At 37.7% G+C, this 17,888-nt stretch overlaps 1 protein-coding gene across 2 annotated transcripts in view; it reads left to right on the plus strand.

Annotated features, from left to right (window-relative positions):
* LOC129427622 (inter-alpha-trypsin inhibitor heavy chain H3-like) overlaps window positions 1–17,888 on the plus strand; it is a 46,571-nt gene that overhangs the window by 24,270 nt on the left and 4,413 nt on the right. For both annotated transcript variants that reach the window (XR_012373163.1, XM_055184238.2), the window contains exons 12-15: window positions 840–1,021; window positions 1,148–1,333; window positions 2,060–2,196; window positions 2,392–2,540. Coding sequence is in view for 1 of the 2 variants with exons in the window: in XM_055184238.2 (XP_055040213.2) it covers window positions 840–1,021; window positions 1,148–1,333; window positions 2,060–2,196; window positions 2,392–2,540 (654 nt within the window). In the remaining variant the exon portion in view is untranslated. The remainder of the gene's footprint in view (window positions 1–839; window positions 1,022–1,147; window positions 1,334–2,059; window positions 2,197–2,391; window positions 2,541–17,888) is intronic.

A 17,888-nucleotide genomic window follows, 5' to 3' on the forward strand; every position in this document is an offset into this window, starting at 1 on the left:
TTTCGAGCAAACAACTTTTGAAACAGGTTTTATGGAACTCATACACCTATTTAACTTGTGGAAAAGCAGTCATAAGATGGGCACTTTAAGTTTAATGTCCTAATGATCAGCCTACTTATTTGTGTGTCCCACAGCTGACATGTAACGTTATTAACCGGTTTGGGAACTTTATTTTTTTGTTTTAACCGGTTCAGGAACATCAATTTTAGGGTTGAACCGTTAAAATACTGTTTCTGTTCGAAACGAACCAATTGGGAAAAAAATCTGGTTCAAAGCCTTGCTTATAATGCTAGCTAACAGTCATTATGTTTAAAGTTAAGTTTAAGTTTAATTGGTGGCTTTATGGTAAATGGCTTAAAAAACATTGCAATAAATGAATGGTTTGAAGAAGAATATTAGGCTTTCCTTTTTGTACACTTGTCATTACAAGTACAATTCTGGCTATACTATTTGTGTCTCCCTCAAAAATTGCTCTTGAGAAATTTTACAGTTGTCCCCCCTGTCAAATGAAATTTAGGTCCATGGTCTATACAGCAGCGCAACCCCAGAGTTTTTTTTTTAAACAGGGTTTGCAGTGTTTACAAAAGTCTCTGTTTACAAGGGTCAAAAACTCTGGAAGTGTGTATGCCAGGCGTAACTGTAGCAAAAGTAATGCATTTTAAAACGAAAACGCATTAATGTAAACATAGGCTAAATGGTAAAAAAAATTTGGGGCTGAGCAGTTCCTATACTCTCCAGCAGTTTTTTATCTAAATTGTTTTTTGTCTTGTTTAATTGTATTGCTCTTGCCTGTGTATTTTAATAAATGAATGAATAATGCAATTCATACTCTGTTTAAGAACCAAGAAGTCCTTCTGAGATCCAGGAAAGCATTCGTAATGCCATTGGTGGGAACTTCAGTGTGTTCTCTTTGGCCTTTGGTAAATATGCAGATTATGGATTTTTGGACGTTTTGAGCAAGCAGAATAATGGAGTAGCACGCAGAATTTATGAGGATTCAGATGCTCCACTTCAGCTAAAGGTAAGAACACTCTATAATGTAGATTCCTCTAATGTTGATAAATATTGAAATCAGTTGTTTGTGTTGTCATATATTGTGAAAACCTGAACACTGTCACTGATGGTTTGCTAATGATTTACTGTCAAGGGATTTTATGAAGAAGTGGCAAGTCCTCTCCTTTCAGACTTGAATTTTCACTATCCAAATAACACTGTTAACTCGCTGACAAAAAGCCACTTCAAACAGCTCTTCAACGGCTCTGAGATCTTGGTCGCTGGCCAACTTAATGACATTGAAATGAACAACTTTTTGGTTGAAGTATCTGCACAAGGGGTGAGTGTATCAAACATCTCATATTGAAATCATACTGTAGACCAAAGCCCCTGTCTGAAAACGATCATTTCAAAATTTTTGATTTTTTAGACTGGTTTGTGTACAGTAAACTAATATTAATGAACCCCTCTAATATCCTGGTATCTTTTAAGAAAGGAAATTATTGCATGTCAGTGTGATTAATATAACATGCGTTTTGGAAAAAGCAAATTTCTGTCTTTGTACTTTTTTATTGTAATTGTTTTTTATTGCAAATGTACTATATTATTACTGCTATGCATGTAAAAATGCCCTCTAAGATAGATTCAGTTTACATATCGTACACATGTGACAATATACAGCTTTTTTGGTCTCCTTAAAGGGAAAGTTACAAAAAAAATGAAATTCTGTCATAATTTACTTACTGTCAAGTTGTTCCAAACCAACATTTTTTCATTCTGTTGAACACAATGAAAGATATTTTAAAGAATGTTTGTAACCAATCAGATCTGTAGCACTACTGACTTAGTCAGAAAAAATAATAATGGAAGTGAATGTTGCCGCAGATTTCTTTCATTGTGTTTAACAGAACAAAGTCATTTATACAGGTTTGTAACAGTTTGATGATGAGTAAATGATGACAGAATTTTCATTATTCTGTGAACTATTCTTTTAACAATCCTCTTTATTTGTAAAATGATTTGCGTGACAGCTATAAATGATCTAGCTTTACTTTAATTTCAACAGCTGGATAATTTTGAGGTGAAAGGTCAGGCAATTGCCAAGGAGTGGAAAACCATATTCCCTGATGAAGACTACGTATTTGGAAATTTCATTGAGCGTCTATGGGCGTATCTGACCATCCAGGATCTCTTGGATAAAAAGTCAGCATCTTTAGCACAATGACTGAAAAAGGCCAACAATCCTGAACTCTATTTAACTTTTTGTAAAAAATAAAAGAACAATAAAGTAAAATTAAATGTTAAAAAAATCCAATTTACATTAATTGTATTTAATTATTTGAGTTTCAGTTTAGTATTTTCTCGCAGAAGTGAGAATTTTCTAATATTGTCTTACAGAGACAAGGGTTCACCAGAGGAGAAAGGAAACGCCACAGCGGAGGCTTTGAAACTCTCACTGAAGTACAACTTTGTCACACCACTTACCTCAATAGTCGTCACTAAACCTGAAAGTGAGGATGCGCTCATTGCTGATAAGTTGACTGAAGGTACGATAACACAAACAACCGACCGGGTCCGTGTACTTTTGCGTCCATTCATTTTTCCTTTATAAACCATGATATGAAAAATAAAATATAAACGGTTGTTGTATTTTTAAAATGCAATATTAAATTTCAAAATTTAAATTCAAACTGTATTTAGAACATCCTACCCCAAAAAAACAAATATTGATGTATTTTCAGATTTTTGTTTATGATTTTGGCACCTTTATTATACATTTAAAACTAAAATTAAAAAACGCGATTATTAGCTATTTCACATTCAGACTTCTTTGGCAGTGATCGCAGTGCTTTGCTTCATGCATGTAAACATCATCATTCTACGCATTTTGTACATTTCGACAAGTTTTGTCAAATTATGTTAACACAGCAAGCAAAAACCGAGACTCTATAGTCCGGCTTGTGCATTAGGAACACACTTCTACCCTAAATAACCTTGAATTTGGTTACATGCCGCTTGCCAAAATAACTTGGAGAAGTACTGTATTCCATCATGTAAGCAACAGGTGTTCAAGGTTTTTGCTTTAATTTCTTTTACATGTTGTAAGCATAAGCATCGTCTATTCTTGGGCTATTATACTATTAGACTTTCACTGACAACCTAAATTTTGCCTTGTTTTAGCCAAAATTGCTTGCTGGGAAGCCGGTGAATGCGGAAGACAGATACACATTTTATAATTAACGGCTATTAAAATGAACATGCAGTGTTGCAGTCAGAAACAATTGACTAGTTTTAGATTCAGCCTGTGCGCATCTGTCATCGCAACAAGTTATGGTTCAGACACAGGTATTTAAACGCAAATCAACATTCATTCACAACGAGAAATGTTCAAAGTGAACAGGAAGGACTGTGCGAAAATAGAGAGATTATGTAGTATAAAAAAGACCGACGTCCGTCTGAAACAGTAAAAAAAGTAGTTTGTTTTATATATATATATATATATATATATATATATATATATATATATATGATATAATTTTCACAAATCAGGCTCTATCTAAAACAATCAAATTGGCATGAACACCGACTGCTTGTAGATTGAAAATAGCCGTTAATGGTAAAACCCCTCAGTTGAAACTGAAAAACTAAGCGGAGGAAGAAGATCCCCAGTTTAAGATTAATGTAAAATAATTGTGTTGTTTTACACTTGTATTGAAATTGTTATTTTTTTCATTAAAACCTTTAAAATCCGTTTTCATTTAGTCATGGAAGTAAAATCTTCTTCTTCCTTTATTTCTTAACGCCATTCCAGCATCTACGGCTATATTCATGGCGAGAACCAGGTAATCCATACACAAGTTTATTCAGACAAGTTGATTTATACACAAGTTGGGGGAGGGACAATTTGGTATCTCCAATTTGCCTAACTTGCATGTTTTTGGGAGGAAACCGGAGTACCTGGAGTAAACCCACGCTGACACAGGGAGAACATGCAGAAACTCCACACAGAAAGGCCACCTGCCCCATGGAAGTAAAAAAGCAGGCTTTTAATTGCTTTAAATGGCTATCTAATATATCATCAAAAAATAATTTACAAGTATGTAAGAAAAGGTTTGTACTGTAAAAATACTTTATTTGTTACGTTGTTACAAACAGGAGATAAAGAATTTACAAACCGCAAAGTCTCCGCAAGGTTCAGCGTCAGTTTTTTTTAAGCATTACTTAAAAATGTTTCTCATCTCACCATATCCACAGGTACAGAGTCATCATATACAATAAATCCGTGAGGTAGCATTTAAAAACATTTAAAAACAGATGCATTTGTTTAAAGCAAAGCATTTATTTACCAGGCTGCAGGTGAAGCAGCTCTTTGTGCCTTCTAACGTCTCATAATTAGTCCTCATTTATGTCCAAGAGACTCAATAATAATCTTTCACATTCAATCCTTAAATCTTTCATATTTTAAAGCGTTTTCGTGCTGCTGTGCATTCATGTATCCTATGTGTTAAGCAAACCCGCGTTGTCGACCCGTTTCGGCGCATATTACTAATGCGCTCTTTAAATAACAAAAAAAACATATTGCGCCATTGACTTTAGACTAGGTTTTTGTTGCGCTGCATTGCGCCGGGTGTAAGATAGAGCCCATTATCACAAATCAACCTTTATAGTTTCAAACATCGTAGATGTTCAGTCTTGCCAGTTATAATCTGCGCGTTTTAATATAGTCTAAATGAGTAAGAAATGCTGTGATGTTCACGTGCATAAAGCCGCGCTCTGCGAATTCACAGCCAGAAGAAGCCTTTGGGCCCTATTTTAACGATCTAAGCGCATTGTCTAAAGCGCACAGCGCAACGTCTAAATGGGCGTGTCCGAATCCACTTTTGCTATTTTAACGACGGGAAAAATGGTTTGTGCGCGAGCGCATGGTCGAAAAGGGTTGGTCCTATTGTAATGGGAGTATTTTGGGCATAACGTGCAGTAAACCAATGAGAGTCTCAGCTCTCATCCCCTTTAAAAGCAAGTTGCGCTGGCGCTACGTCTAATCCCTATTTAGATGACGGACTTTGTAAACTGAAAAACTAAGCGGAGTAAGAAGATCCCCAGTTTAAGATTAATGTTAAATAATTGTGTTGTTTTTCCACTTGTATTGAAATTGTTATTTTTTTATTAAAACCTTTAAAACCCGTTTTCTTTTAGTCATGGAAGTAAAAAGCAGGCTTGTAATTGCTTTAAATGTATGGCTATCCAATATCATAAAAAAATAATTTACAAGTATGTAAGAAAAGGTTTGTACTGTTAAAATACTTTATTTGTAACAAACAGGAGATAAAGAATTTACAAACGGCTCTCCGCACGTTTCAGCACTTTGGACAGCGTTTTTTAGCAAAGAGTTTTTTTAAGCATTACTTAAAATGTTTTTCATCTCACCATATCCGCAGGTACAGAGTCATCATATACAATAAATCCGTGAGGTAGCATTAAAAAAACATTTAAAAACAGATGCATTTGTTTAAAGCAAAGCTTTTATTTACTTACCAGGCTGCAGTTGAAGCTGCTCTTTGCGCCTTCTAACGTCTCATAATCCGTCCTCAATTATGTCCAAGAGACTCAATAATAATCTTTTACATTCAATCCTTTAATCTTTCATATTTAAAAGCATTTTTGTGCTGCTGGGCATTCATGTACTTTGTCATAAGCAAACCCGCGTTTTCCTCCCGTTTATAGGCGCATATTAATGCGCTCTTTAAATAACATAAAACATATTGCGCCATTGACTTTAGACTTTAGACCAGGTTTTTGTTGGTCAATGGCGTAGTCTATTTTAGTTGCCTCAAAATAGCAACGCGCCAACAATGCGCCTGAACACGCCTCGTTTTCAGACCAGGGCTGCGTTCTCCGAAACTACCTTAACGCTACGTCGTTCTTAAGTTGTACCTTAAGCTGTACCTTATCGCTAATACGTGTTTTCCGAAACGCTCTTAGTTACGTATCACTTCTGTAAGTCGTTCGTTCGGAAGGTTGGTCTGGAGCACTCTTAGCTATACCTTATCCCACAAAAATGCAATACACTCCGTGTTTAATTAGGCAAATATTTTTATATTTAAAGAATAAAACATTTACATAATTAGACATCATTACATTGATGGTTGTTAGATTTTTAATTATGTTTTCCAAAGGGACATCAACTGCGAACTATTATATGCTACAGGATTAAGAAAAAAAATATATTTTGGGTGATGGAGTTGGTGAAACTGGCAGCTATACAGCGAATCCTACTATTTCATTTGTGCATTTCATATCCGTTAAATCTTAGTCTACCGGCAAGTATTTTAGCTGCATAAATAAATCGGGTAAAATTACAAAAATAATTATGATTATTAATGTTAATTCGACTTTGCATCGAAGTTTTTTAATGTTTTATAACTTTGAGGCCACTGCATGCCATATTCTTTATAAACATTCAAAATAAACTGTGCACTTCATTACTGCTTGTATAATCTAAGGTCAACAAAATTTCCACATTAAAACTAATCAAAGCTAAAATCTAAAGCAATCATACTATATATTTATAGGCTATTATATAATATTTGATATGTTATATTTAGACAGACAGGCTCCAGAAATGCGTCCATTAAGGTTTATCCACATTGTTAACGCGCTGCTTGTGCATACAGTGTCCAAGCACAATAAACGCGTGAACTAATGAACAACAGCAGTTTGTTTTTATATGCACAGCACAGCCAAGTACTTGCACAACCCACTTTATTCCCCTGTGCAACGCACTTATTGGGAACCCCTAATATAAATGATCCTTTCAAGGCATAGCGGATGAATTGGAGCAGTTTAAACATGATACGTTTGGAAATAAAGTTGCGGGTTTTGCACGGGTTTGATATAAAATATAGAAGGTTGAATTTAGTTGTTTGCAATTTGAAATATTTTTTACCAGATATTCCTAATAAATTGAACTTGAACTATTTCTAAAATGTTTATTTAATAAAGAACACCGCTATCTCATAACGCAGCGAAACCTATTACATGAAGTGAATAATTGATTGTCGAGCAATCGATATCAACCTATTCAGCACCTCCACCATGGACAGCACCCGCTAAGGTCGAACTTAAGAAGGTTTACCTTAAGCAACATCCTAAGGTATAGTTCGGAGAACACACGTAGGAAAGGTATACCTGTAGTTAAGGTTTAACTTAAGAGTCTTCGTAGCGCGCTAAGGGACAACGTTATCGGAGAACGCACCCCAGAACGCCCATGGGCGCAAAAGGGGGCGCAAATGCATTTGCTATTTAAACAACGCGGCGCTAAACGTGAAAATTAAGGTGGAAACTAGCGAAAGACACTTGCGTCGCGCATTGCGCTGCATTGCGCCGGGTGTAAGATAGAGCCCTTAATGTGAAACAGCAAAACTGTGTAAGTAAAATAAATAAATTACAATTATTTGCTTTTCAATTGTAAAATACTATTAAATAATTAAAATAACTTTGTATTTTGATTATCTTTTCACCAGTTTAAAAACAAAAAAAGAGAAAATCACATTTTTCGTTTTTATATTTATTGGTTACAAAGGAAAAATGAATGGACGCAAAAGTACACGGACCCAACAGGCATGTAACTGCTCAACATGTTAAAGCATCAATCATTCAAATTTCAGTCTTGCCTTCATAAATAAAAAGTAAAAAAAATACAGTGCCCAGCATAAATGAAAATTAAGATTTTTCTCCATTTGTTAGTAAATATGAGACCAATTTGCTGTATTTTTACACACCAGTTTTATTAAACTTTTATGTTTCTTAACATAATAGTGAAAGTCACTTACCATCTTAAGTGTACGAAAAACAACACATTTAAATCAAATGAGGTGATGCAAAAATGAGTACACCCTACAAAAATTATATTTTGTATGGCCTCCATTCTTTTTTGAAAACAGCACTAATTCTTCTAGACATTAAATAAACAAGTTGACAACATACAATTACCTCTTTTATTCTCCATTCTTGAACATTGACCTCTTTCAGATCCTGGATGAAAAATGACGTTCTGCTTGTCTTTTTAGAACTCCCCATACCTCAACCTGGGGTTGAGTTCTGAATCACTTTTACCCTGTGCTTCTAAAATGATTAGTGACCTTAGATGTGTGTTTTGGGTCACAATCATGTTAAAAGATTGCCCGGTGACCAAGAGCACAGAGTGGTGGTAGCATCTTCTCTTTAAGTATTTCACAGTACATCTTAGTATTCAGGATGCCGTCTATAAAATTCAACTCCTGCAGCACTCATGCAAGCCCACAGAAGAGCACTGCCACCACCATGCTTTACTTTTGGTACTATGCATTTTTCATTGTACTCCTCACCCTTGCCACACCATAAAGTTTGGAACACCTCAAAGCAACAAAGATTCGTCTCGTTGTCTCATTACTCCAAACTATAGAAAGCTAGAGACCCAATAGTCTTTACCTTTCTCAATATGAGCTCTAGCAAAAGGCTTTTTGTGCATTGGCTTTACCAGTGGCTTCCTCTTTGAATGACAGCCATGCATGCCTCTCCTTTGCACTATACCTCCGTCGTGTGGTGTCACAGGAAACACCCCAGATTAACTTTGTAATGATTCAGCCAACTGTGCTGAATTTGCATTATGTTTTTTTTTTAACATCTCTCATCACAAAACGCTCTTGACGAGGATTTTACTTCAATGGACGTCCTGGACATCGCAGAGAGCTTCTCGCAAGTCCATCCTTATTTAATTTTTGGATCCCTTTCGTGACAGTATTAGCAATGCTTAACTAATTATCTTGAAACTTTGACCATTTTGTGCAAAGAAATTATTTTATGTCTCACGTCTTGAGACATTTCTTTACCATGTGGTGCTAATCTGTCACCATTACATGAGAGTGGATTTTCTTTCTTAAACACCACTCTCAATTGCCAGTTATCCTGTGGCCACCTGTGTGATGATTAATTATATTCATCATTTGCTAATTCCTGCACTGTAAAAAAAAATTTGCCTCCCTAACTCAAAATTTTCTAGTGACTGGTAACATTGACAATTTTCACTTGGGCCAACAGATTTTCTGTGAATTTTATCAATTGTGGCAACGATCTTTAAACATTAGCTCAATGGGAAATAACAGGTTGAGCCAATTGAAAATAAGAAACCATGTTTTAGCCCAATTAACTTTTTTAAATTGTTGTAGCATTCTTAATTTAATTTACCCAAACTGAAAATGTATATTGGTAAAATTATATTGGTTAGGAACCATGCTGAATTGTTTATTCCCCGTTGTCCTAATAGAAAAAGAAACACTCAAGCTATTTTGTAACATTTTATTCATTTTTATTTATTAGTAATACCTTAAAATTGTAAACATACAGAAATGGTCCGCATACAATTGCACAGTAGACATTAGAAAATTATTTTTAATAAAAAGTTTTATACAATAACAGTCACAAATATTTTGTGAAAATGTAAATAAAATTTAAGTAACTGAGTGTACCTTCCCAAGGGACGATTTCCTGGACAGGGCTTATCCTAGTTCCATTAGCTGTCTTAATTTAAAATCATCTTTCACCGACATATCTTAACCAATATCAATGCCCTGTTTTGTCTCAAGATGCACACCAGTAATGTTTTTTATAAGGTTCGTTTGTAAAAACTACCTAAATGTCCTAATATAACTAAGGCCTAGTCCTCTAGATTGATCTAGACCCTGTACGGGAAAACGCCCAAGTGTTCAGTAAAGCTTCACACAGATTTTAGTAAGAGCTTATGAAACTTTATGAAAACACTTTAAACAATGTCTCATAACAGTTTTAACATTAAACATCTCAAACATTCTACAAATTAAAGGCATAAAGTCTCACAAAATTCCCAGCACAACCTGCTCACTGGAAATGAATCTTGACATGGATCAGCAACTGTTCAGAGTTTCACGAATTCCCATTTTCATGTCACGTGTGTAAATCTCCAAAGCCTCAGTACTCTGTAAGAAGTAAAAAATTATCACTGAGCGTTCATGTACCAAATGAAGCCAAATGTAATAAATAAAACCAGATCAATACAGAATATCCTCAAAGTTTACACTTCTGAACATAAAAAATGGCTGCTCTTAGCTATATTGCTGTTCAACATTATGAAAAATAAAACAATTTTAATGTAGAAGTACAGTTATTTTGGTATTGCACATTTTTCATTACTTTATTATAGTTTGACTGAAAATATCCTTTAGTGAGACTATGGTAAATGTGTGGTTATATGCTTATCCAACACAAACAATAGAAAAACTATGGTTAATTTTCTAAGAGATGAATTGTTCAAGCAAACCTATAGGTACTAATGTTAAGCTACTTCGTGTTGGTTTTATATTCGATTACTTACAGTAAGGTCAACGCGCTGATTATTTAAACATCTCATCCGTTTTGGGCGGTGTCTTTGCACTTATTTGAGACTCGCGCCGTTGAGTATCACCTGCAGCTTTACAACACCAGCTGATAGAGAGCGTCCTTTTCATATCTACCCCTCGTGGATTTCCTGATGCAAGATGACGACAGCAGCATGCGTGCCGCAGATCGATTGACACATGAGATCAATGTATCGCGAGAGTAATAAGCTTTTGAATGGCTCTCGCGGAACTTTGATGTCATGGGTTGATTTGTCTGCGAGGTGCTGCATACGGTCGTATACTTGTAAACAATGCATCCTTTTCGTTACGTCCAGGCCAAATACAGATGCCCCTACACTCGTAATATATTCATTAATTAAAAAACACGGCAATTTCTCTCTAGAAAGGTGCAGGTTGCAAGCAGCCTTTCATGTCTATGAGTGTGCACGTGTGCGGGCGCGGTGCAGCGACTCTTAATAAAAATAACGCACATAAATCTCGAAAAAGCTAACAGTTTTACACAAATATGTTATATAAGAAATATAAATATAATATAATCACTGTGAAACTTGTAGTGACCTTGCCATTTCATCGCTAAATGAAGCGTTAGCTCGGTGCGTTACACTGAGGAGAAAAAACATATCAATTTTATAACAAACATCGTATAACTACTAACCTAGTCTCTCAATCAATCAATACAATCACAATAAAGTTAAACACTCGTTTTAAAACATTAAAACAATCGGAAAATCTGTCTTGCTTTCAGTTCATCTGGCTCGGCAATATGCTTTTTGTTTGTTATGCTGTAATTATTCAGATTTTCACTCAGTTTAACTTGAAAATGACTTTAAAAATACTTAAAAATGACTAAATATTTAAGTACTTACCATAACTTTATTGTAGAAAATGTCGATCATCAACTCCCGCGTATCCACACTGAAGCCAATTATTTTCAGGTGCATGCCCATCAGGTGCGGAGCTATGGGCGGGCCTGGGTGGGCCTGGGCCCGCCCAGATTGACAGCTGGCCCGCCCAATCAGAAATGTAAAAAATACTACTCTGTATAGTTAGACATGTATACTACTTTATGTGGTGTATTTTATCTATTGCGTGTTATGTTAAAAACAGTAAAATTATAAGTAAGCCTGATAACTAAAAACTATTATAAAGCAGTTGAATGTTGCGTTACATTATGGTTAATAAGAAAAATATTCCCGAGCAGCTTTCAGCCATGATCACTTTGAGAACTTTTTTGCAAGCAAGTTTGCAAGAAAACGTATTTTGAATAACAACACTTTATAAATATGTGCTGCGCGCTTTCCTCTCAATAACATAAACACACAACAAATATGACAGCGGGGTAAAAAAATAGAAAGAAAACATCTGATCATAGTGATGTTGTTTGATAGCCTATACCGAGAGCCATACCAGCTCTCTAACTCAGCACTATAAGTCACGCCACGTTTTTTGCTACACTTTATACAATATAGCCTTTTGCTTTTAAGCAACAAATAGCCTATCATAACAACCTATAAGCCTACTGTGTAATTGAGACATTAATTTAAGAAATGCATTAAAAGCAGAAAGACGTGTAGGCTGCGGAATTATAGTCGGTTCACTTCAATCCACACCACAGACGTTCTTGGTTTGCTTCTTATTTATTAAATCGAGGCAATTGTTTGATTAAACATTGATTAATATTAAGATACAATTTATACAAAACGAAATTCACTTTAAAGAAATTCTTTCAACAAAACAAACCTATGCAGGACTCGCAAAATTGCTACCCCGAAGTCCCGGGGCCATGGCGAATTCCTGTCGGGCTAAAAAAAAATTATGCGCCCTGCCCGTCGGGCGGAGGAAAAAATATTGTAATGTGTTTGCATTCTCTCATATTTAGTTAGGTAATTATATTGTATGTAATTCGGGGTCATCTTGTTAGTCATTAATATCCTCACTAACAAGTGAAACTGTCAGGAAATGAAGTGAATAATTAAACCCATTATTCCTTTCGTTCACGTCTGATATGCGCGCTCCTCGGCTCCGCTCTTCACGAGTAGGCTTGCTCTTGTGCTCATCAAAAAGTATATTTAGGGGCGGTTTCCCGGACAGGGATTAGACTAGTCCTAGACTTAAACACATTTAAGAGCTCTCCAAACTGAAAACAACTTTCACTTACATATCTTAAAATACATCAGTGCCCTTTGTTTTACCTCAAAATGCACACAGGTAATGTTTTTAGTAAGGCATGTTTGTTAAAACTAGTTAGATTCCCTAATTATACTAAGGCCTAGTCCTGGACTAAGCTAATCCTGGTCCGGGAAACCGCCCCTTAATGTTTATTTATTTGTCATTTCGTTTAACCTCAGAGTCTAACATTATTCTAGCAATTCCCTTTTTCTTTCTTTATTTAGTAAGTTAACTTAAATATGTGAGAACGAAAATATATTTTTAGTGATTTGCATGAAGAGAATATGATGTTAGAAGCTTCATTTTAAGCATTTAGTAGCCGTATTTATTTAAACACTTTAATAGGCTATTTAAAAAAGTATAAGGTTTTTGGGGTTCATTTATATTTCTTGTCACTGTGTGCAGGTTCTTTTTTGTAGGCTTTTTACCAAAAAGGCTTAATTAATGTCACGTTGCATTACAATTTAAAATATCAATAATCAAAGATGTGACGTGCAGTTCGGGTCTGTGTGTATGCTGTTTATATTAGTGTTCTGAAGTCTTGACGAATATTATAGACTTGTTATAGTTTCTTATTCAAAAGTGACACCCATAGATTCAGGCCCACCCGGACTTAATCCATTCCCACCCATGTGTCACGTTCTGCATCCGCCACTGATGCCCATACGCTTTTCTGTCTCAAACTACATTCAGTCAACTCAGATTTTTCATTTGACACGATGAATTTTTGTTTTACCCCAATACCATGGGTTTTAATTACCACAATGCATATTTTTGTTTGGGGAAAATTATTTGAAAGCAATATGTTTAGTCAATACTTAACTTTCAGTTTCCACAATTTTTTAAAATATTATTTTTTTACAGTGTACTTAACTTTCAGTTTCCACAATTTTTTAAAATATAATTTTTTTACAGTGTGTTAATTACACTTTATTTCAGTTTCAGTTTATAAAAGTTGCATCTCATATCATACAGTATTTACTAGTCTCGCGTAGCCAGACCTTCAATACTGAAGGTCTGGTGTTTTTCGTTGCTTTTTCTGGACAAAGCCCGCCCACGAGCTGTTTGACCGACATGTCAAACAACCAATCACAGTTTGTTTCATCTAGCGTCACGTTTCGGACTCCCCACAATAACGAGCCGGCTGGCAACAAGTCAGTTATTGAAATAACCAGCCGCAACCAAATAGTATCTAAATAAACAACATTACTCACCATAGGACAACGTTGAGCACTTCATCAACAGCCACACAAATGAGACGCTCCCGTTAAATGTCTGTTTGAAGCATATCTCTCCACTTTTTAACACATACAAGCAATTCAGGAGAACCAAACTTTTAAACTCCACTAACTGCCTTAAAGAAAACTCTTGGACGCCTTTTAGAGAGTCGATGCCGCGAACTATGCATATTTTTGAGAATCCAATGTTTAGCTGATCATGATAACTGCTCATTATTATCCACGTGAACACGGCTGATTCTCTTCCTCATTGGAACGTCAGAGCTTTGTTTTCCAGGGACTGAAACTAATCGCGACACTCGCGTCTTCTGGAAATCCGTTTTTTTCCAACCAATCAAAGACGACTTTAACATTTTCACAGGGTTTCCAGAAAAGTGTACGAAAAACATCAGACGTTCAGCCAACAGTTTGTGGGCGTGACGTCTGAGGCTGAGACTAAGTATTTACTAACTGTAGAAATGAGTGATGAGCCCATGGTGAATTCCAACCAGCCGTATTTATTATGTAAACATGTAGCGTATATTCAGCTTACAGCATACACAGCCACAGGCAACAAAACCGAAACTTAAACTCTTTAACCCGGCAGGTGAATATATAACAGCGCCAACCGGACTCCTGCGCATGCGCACTTTCACTAGTACGGTGTCTCTCAGTGTCCATACAGTGCGCAAACGCAATCATTCACAAGAATGATCTACATCCTTCTTCTTTATATTGTGCTTCCTACAGCAAAACTGAATAAAAGGTTAGGTATTAACTTAAAACACTATAACAGTTAAATTTTCCATATTGGGAAATTTGTACTTGTAACATTCAAAACATCTTAACATTCTTTTGTGAAATAAGTGCATTAAGTGGCATCTGAAGACATTTTCACTGGAACAAAAGTATTATAATTTTTTTTTTTTTTTACATAGAGCTATATGCTATGCACTATAATCAGAGCTATAGAGTCCCATAGAGTCTATTGCAAAATAACAAAAAATATTTCTTTTTGTTTTTAAATGTCCTTGGTTTGCAGTCCATAACAGTGAGATGCTCATGGCTTATACTTTGGATTAGGCCTACAGACGCGACCCGAGCGTGTCACATATAGTGTGTTACCTGGTGTTACCTTCGTTGGAGACTGAACAGCAGGCCTCTGCTGATTGCTGGTAGGCTGAGGTGTTACCTGGGTCTCTCGAGGTATGTGTGGTGTTTGTGGTGTGTGTGGGGGACTGACTGGTGTAGCCGGATTGGCGTATTGACAATCAAAGTCTGCTGGGTCGACCTGTAGTGGTGGTGGTTCTGCGACTGGGAGGATGTGGCGGCGATTTCTCCTGTAGGTTCCTCCGTTAGACTCGATGATGTATGAGCGTGGTTCCTCGCACACTTCCTTCACAGTGCCGCAGTGGTCGTGTCCCTTGATGGTCTGCATCCTTACGACTTGTCCTTCTTCAAGTGGCTGTAGGGGGCGGCTTGATGCATCATAGTACCGCTTTTGAATGCATCTTTTATTTTGAAGTTGGGCAGTGACCCGCTTTGTGTTTTTCGGGGCTGGCTCCAGCAGTTTGGTGCTGATAGGAAAAGTCGAGCGTGTCTGTCGTGACATCAGACGTTCTGCAGGCGAGCCCAATGCTTGGTCGCGGGGAATGTTCCTGATGTTCAGCAGGTTAAGATACACATCAGTCCCATCTCTGTGAGATTTTTCCATCAGTAGTTTGGCACTACGAACTGCTCTTTCTGCCAGTCCGTTTGACTGTGGATATCCCGGGCTGCTGGTGACGTGAATGAAGTCCCACTGCTTGGCGAAATCCTTGAAGCGTTGGCTTGTGTATTGCCTGGCATTATCACTGATGAGGGTGTGAGGTGTTCCATGGACAGAAAAATGCCTTTTCAGCTTCGTGATCACAGCTGCTGAAGTTGTGTCACATCACGTCAAATGTACTGTTTGCAGCTGGGCTTTGTGAAACAGGTTTGTTTGGAGCTCGTGATAGGGTATCGGCTAAGTACATGTGCTTACCCTTCTTGTAGACCAGCGTGATGTCATAAGCTTGTAACTGTAGTAACATCCTTTGCAGTCGGGCAGGAGCAGTGTGAATGGGCTTTTTTAGGATCGTTATGAGGGGTTGGTGGTCAGTTTCAATGACTGTGGGCTTCCCATACACATAATCCCTGAATTTGGTGCACGCAAACACCACTGCCAATAGCTCCTTTTCGATTTGTGCGTAACGGGTTTCCGTGTCGGTGAGCGTGCGAGATGCGTAGGCGACTGGTCTCTCCTCCTGTAGACATGCAGCACCAAGTCCATAACATGACGCATCACAGGTCAGTGTAACTGGTTTCCTTACATCATAGTAAGATAAGACTGGAGGGCTGGATAGGCATGATTTGAGACGATGGAGCGCCTGCTGATGCTGTGGAAGCCAGCACCATGCAGTGTCTTTGTGTGTGAGCTGTCTCAGAGGCGCTGCCATCTCGCTTAGGTTCGGGATGAACTTCCCAAGATAATTTACCATGCCAAGAAATCGCTGCATTGCTGGGACATCCTGAGGGACTGGCATGTTTGTGATCGCCACGGTCTTGGCAGGGTAGGCTTTGAGGCCCTCCTTTGTAAATATGTGGCCTACATAGCAGACCTGGTCCAGGCGGAACTTGCATTTGAGACGATTCAGCCTGAGGTTTATCTCCTGGGCTCGGCCAAGCACTCGTTTTAGGTTGGCGTCATGTTCAGTAGCATCACGACCTCCTACAATGATGTCGTCCACTATAATAGCACACGGATATCCTGCAAACAGCTGCTCCATTGAGCGCTGGAAAACTTCGCTTGCTGAACTTATGCCGAATGGCATACGAAGGAATCTGTAGCGCCCAAACGGTGTACTGAAAGTGGTGAGCATTGATGACTTATCATCGAGAGGTATCTGCCAGAATGAGCTCTTTGCGTCTAATACAGAAAACACCGTTGCACCTGACATCTGGGTGGCAACTTCCTCAACGCTACGCATTGGATAGTGGGGTCTCTTCAGAGCAGTGTTCAGGTCCTTTGGATTAATACACAGTCTGATTTCTTGTTTGTCTTTCTTGTGTGTTGCTACCATAGACGAGACCCAATCTGTAGGTTCTGAAACTGTAGTTATGACACCGTTATTCTGCATGTTGTCGAGCTCGGCTTTGACACGTGTCTGCATTGCCACTGGAATACGATGTGCTGGACGAACTACTGGTTGTACAGTTGGATCCAGTGTCATAGAGTATGTGATAGGAAGTTTCCCTAGCTCGTCACTGAACACATCTTTGTATTGTGCGAGTATCTGTTGGGTGAAATCGTCATCGTTCTCAGTGCTAACATGATGAACGTGGGGGCTCATTGTGACAATACCCATGCGCACACATGCACGAAATCCCAGTAGTGGCACTACGTCTCGGTCCACGAGAAAAAAAGGTAGTGTGTGTTGCTCTCCATCTAAACAGCAAGGCAGTGTGACTATACCAGTAGTTTCTATTTTGCTGCCTCCATAAGCCACTAAGTTGGTGTCTTTGCTGCAGTTTACTGGTCGCTCGCCGTCAGCAAGCTGTTGGAAGGCATCTTTTGACATCACGTTGCACTTAGCACCTGTATCTACTTTCATTTCAAAGGGCTTGTTATGTATGTGCAGTGTAACAAATCCTTCATCTTTTCTTTCTGTTTGAGGAGTGATGGTGTTCACACACTTGTCATTGAGTTCAACACCGTCCACATAAAAAGTGTCATCACAGACGCTGTTGTCTGTCTTTTCCAGTTCCAACTGGTGAACAGATTTTCTATAGTCTTTGTGCCTTGCATAGCTTTTCTTTTCATAGCCTTGGCGGTGTGACATGGACTTACAGCATTTTTTTGTAATGATTGAATTTTTTACAGTTATGGCATTGCTGGCCAAAAGCAGGACACTTGTCTCTCTGTGCAGTATGGCTACCTCCACAATTGCTGCAATTTGTAATGCATTTTGCCTCTTGTTTGCCTGCTTGAGGTTTATATCTTGACCTTTGGTGCCACCCACTGGAATTTGGCTGAATTGCGTCGACAGTGGTTGCTGTTTGGGGCATGGCTAGCGTT

This window comes from Misgurnus anguillicaudatus, chromosome 14 (genome assembly GCF_027580225.2).
Source record: "Misgurnus anguillicaudatus chromosome 14, ASM2758022v2, whole genome shotgun sequence".
Lineage (NCBI taxonomy): Eukaryota > Metazoa > Chordata > Actinopteri > Cypriniformes > Cobitidae > Misgurnus > Misgurnus anguillicaudatus.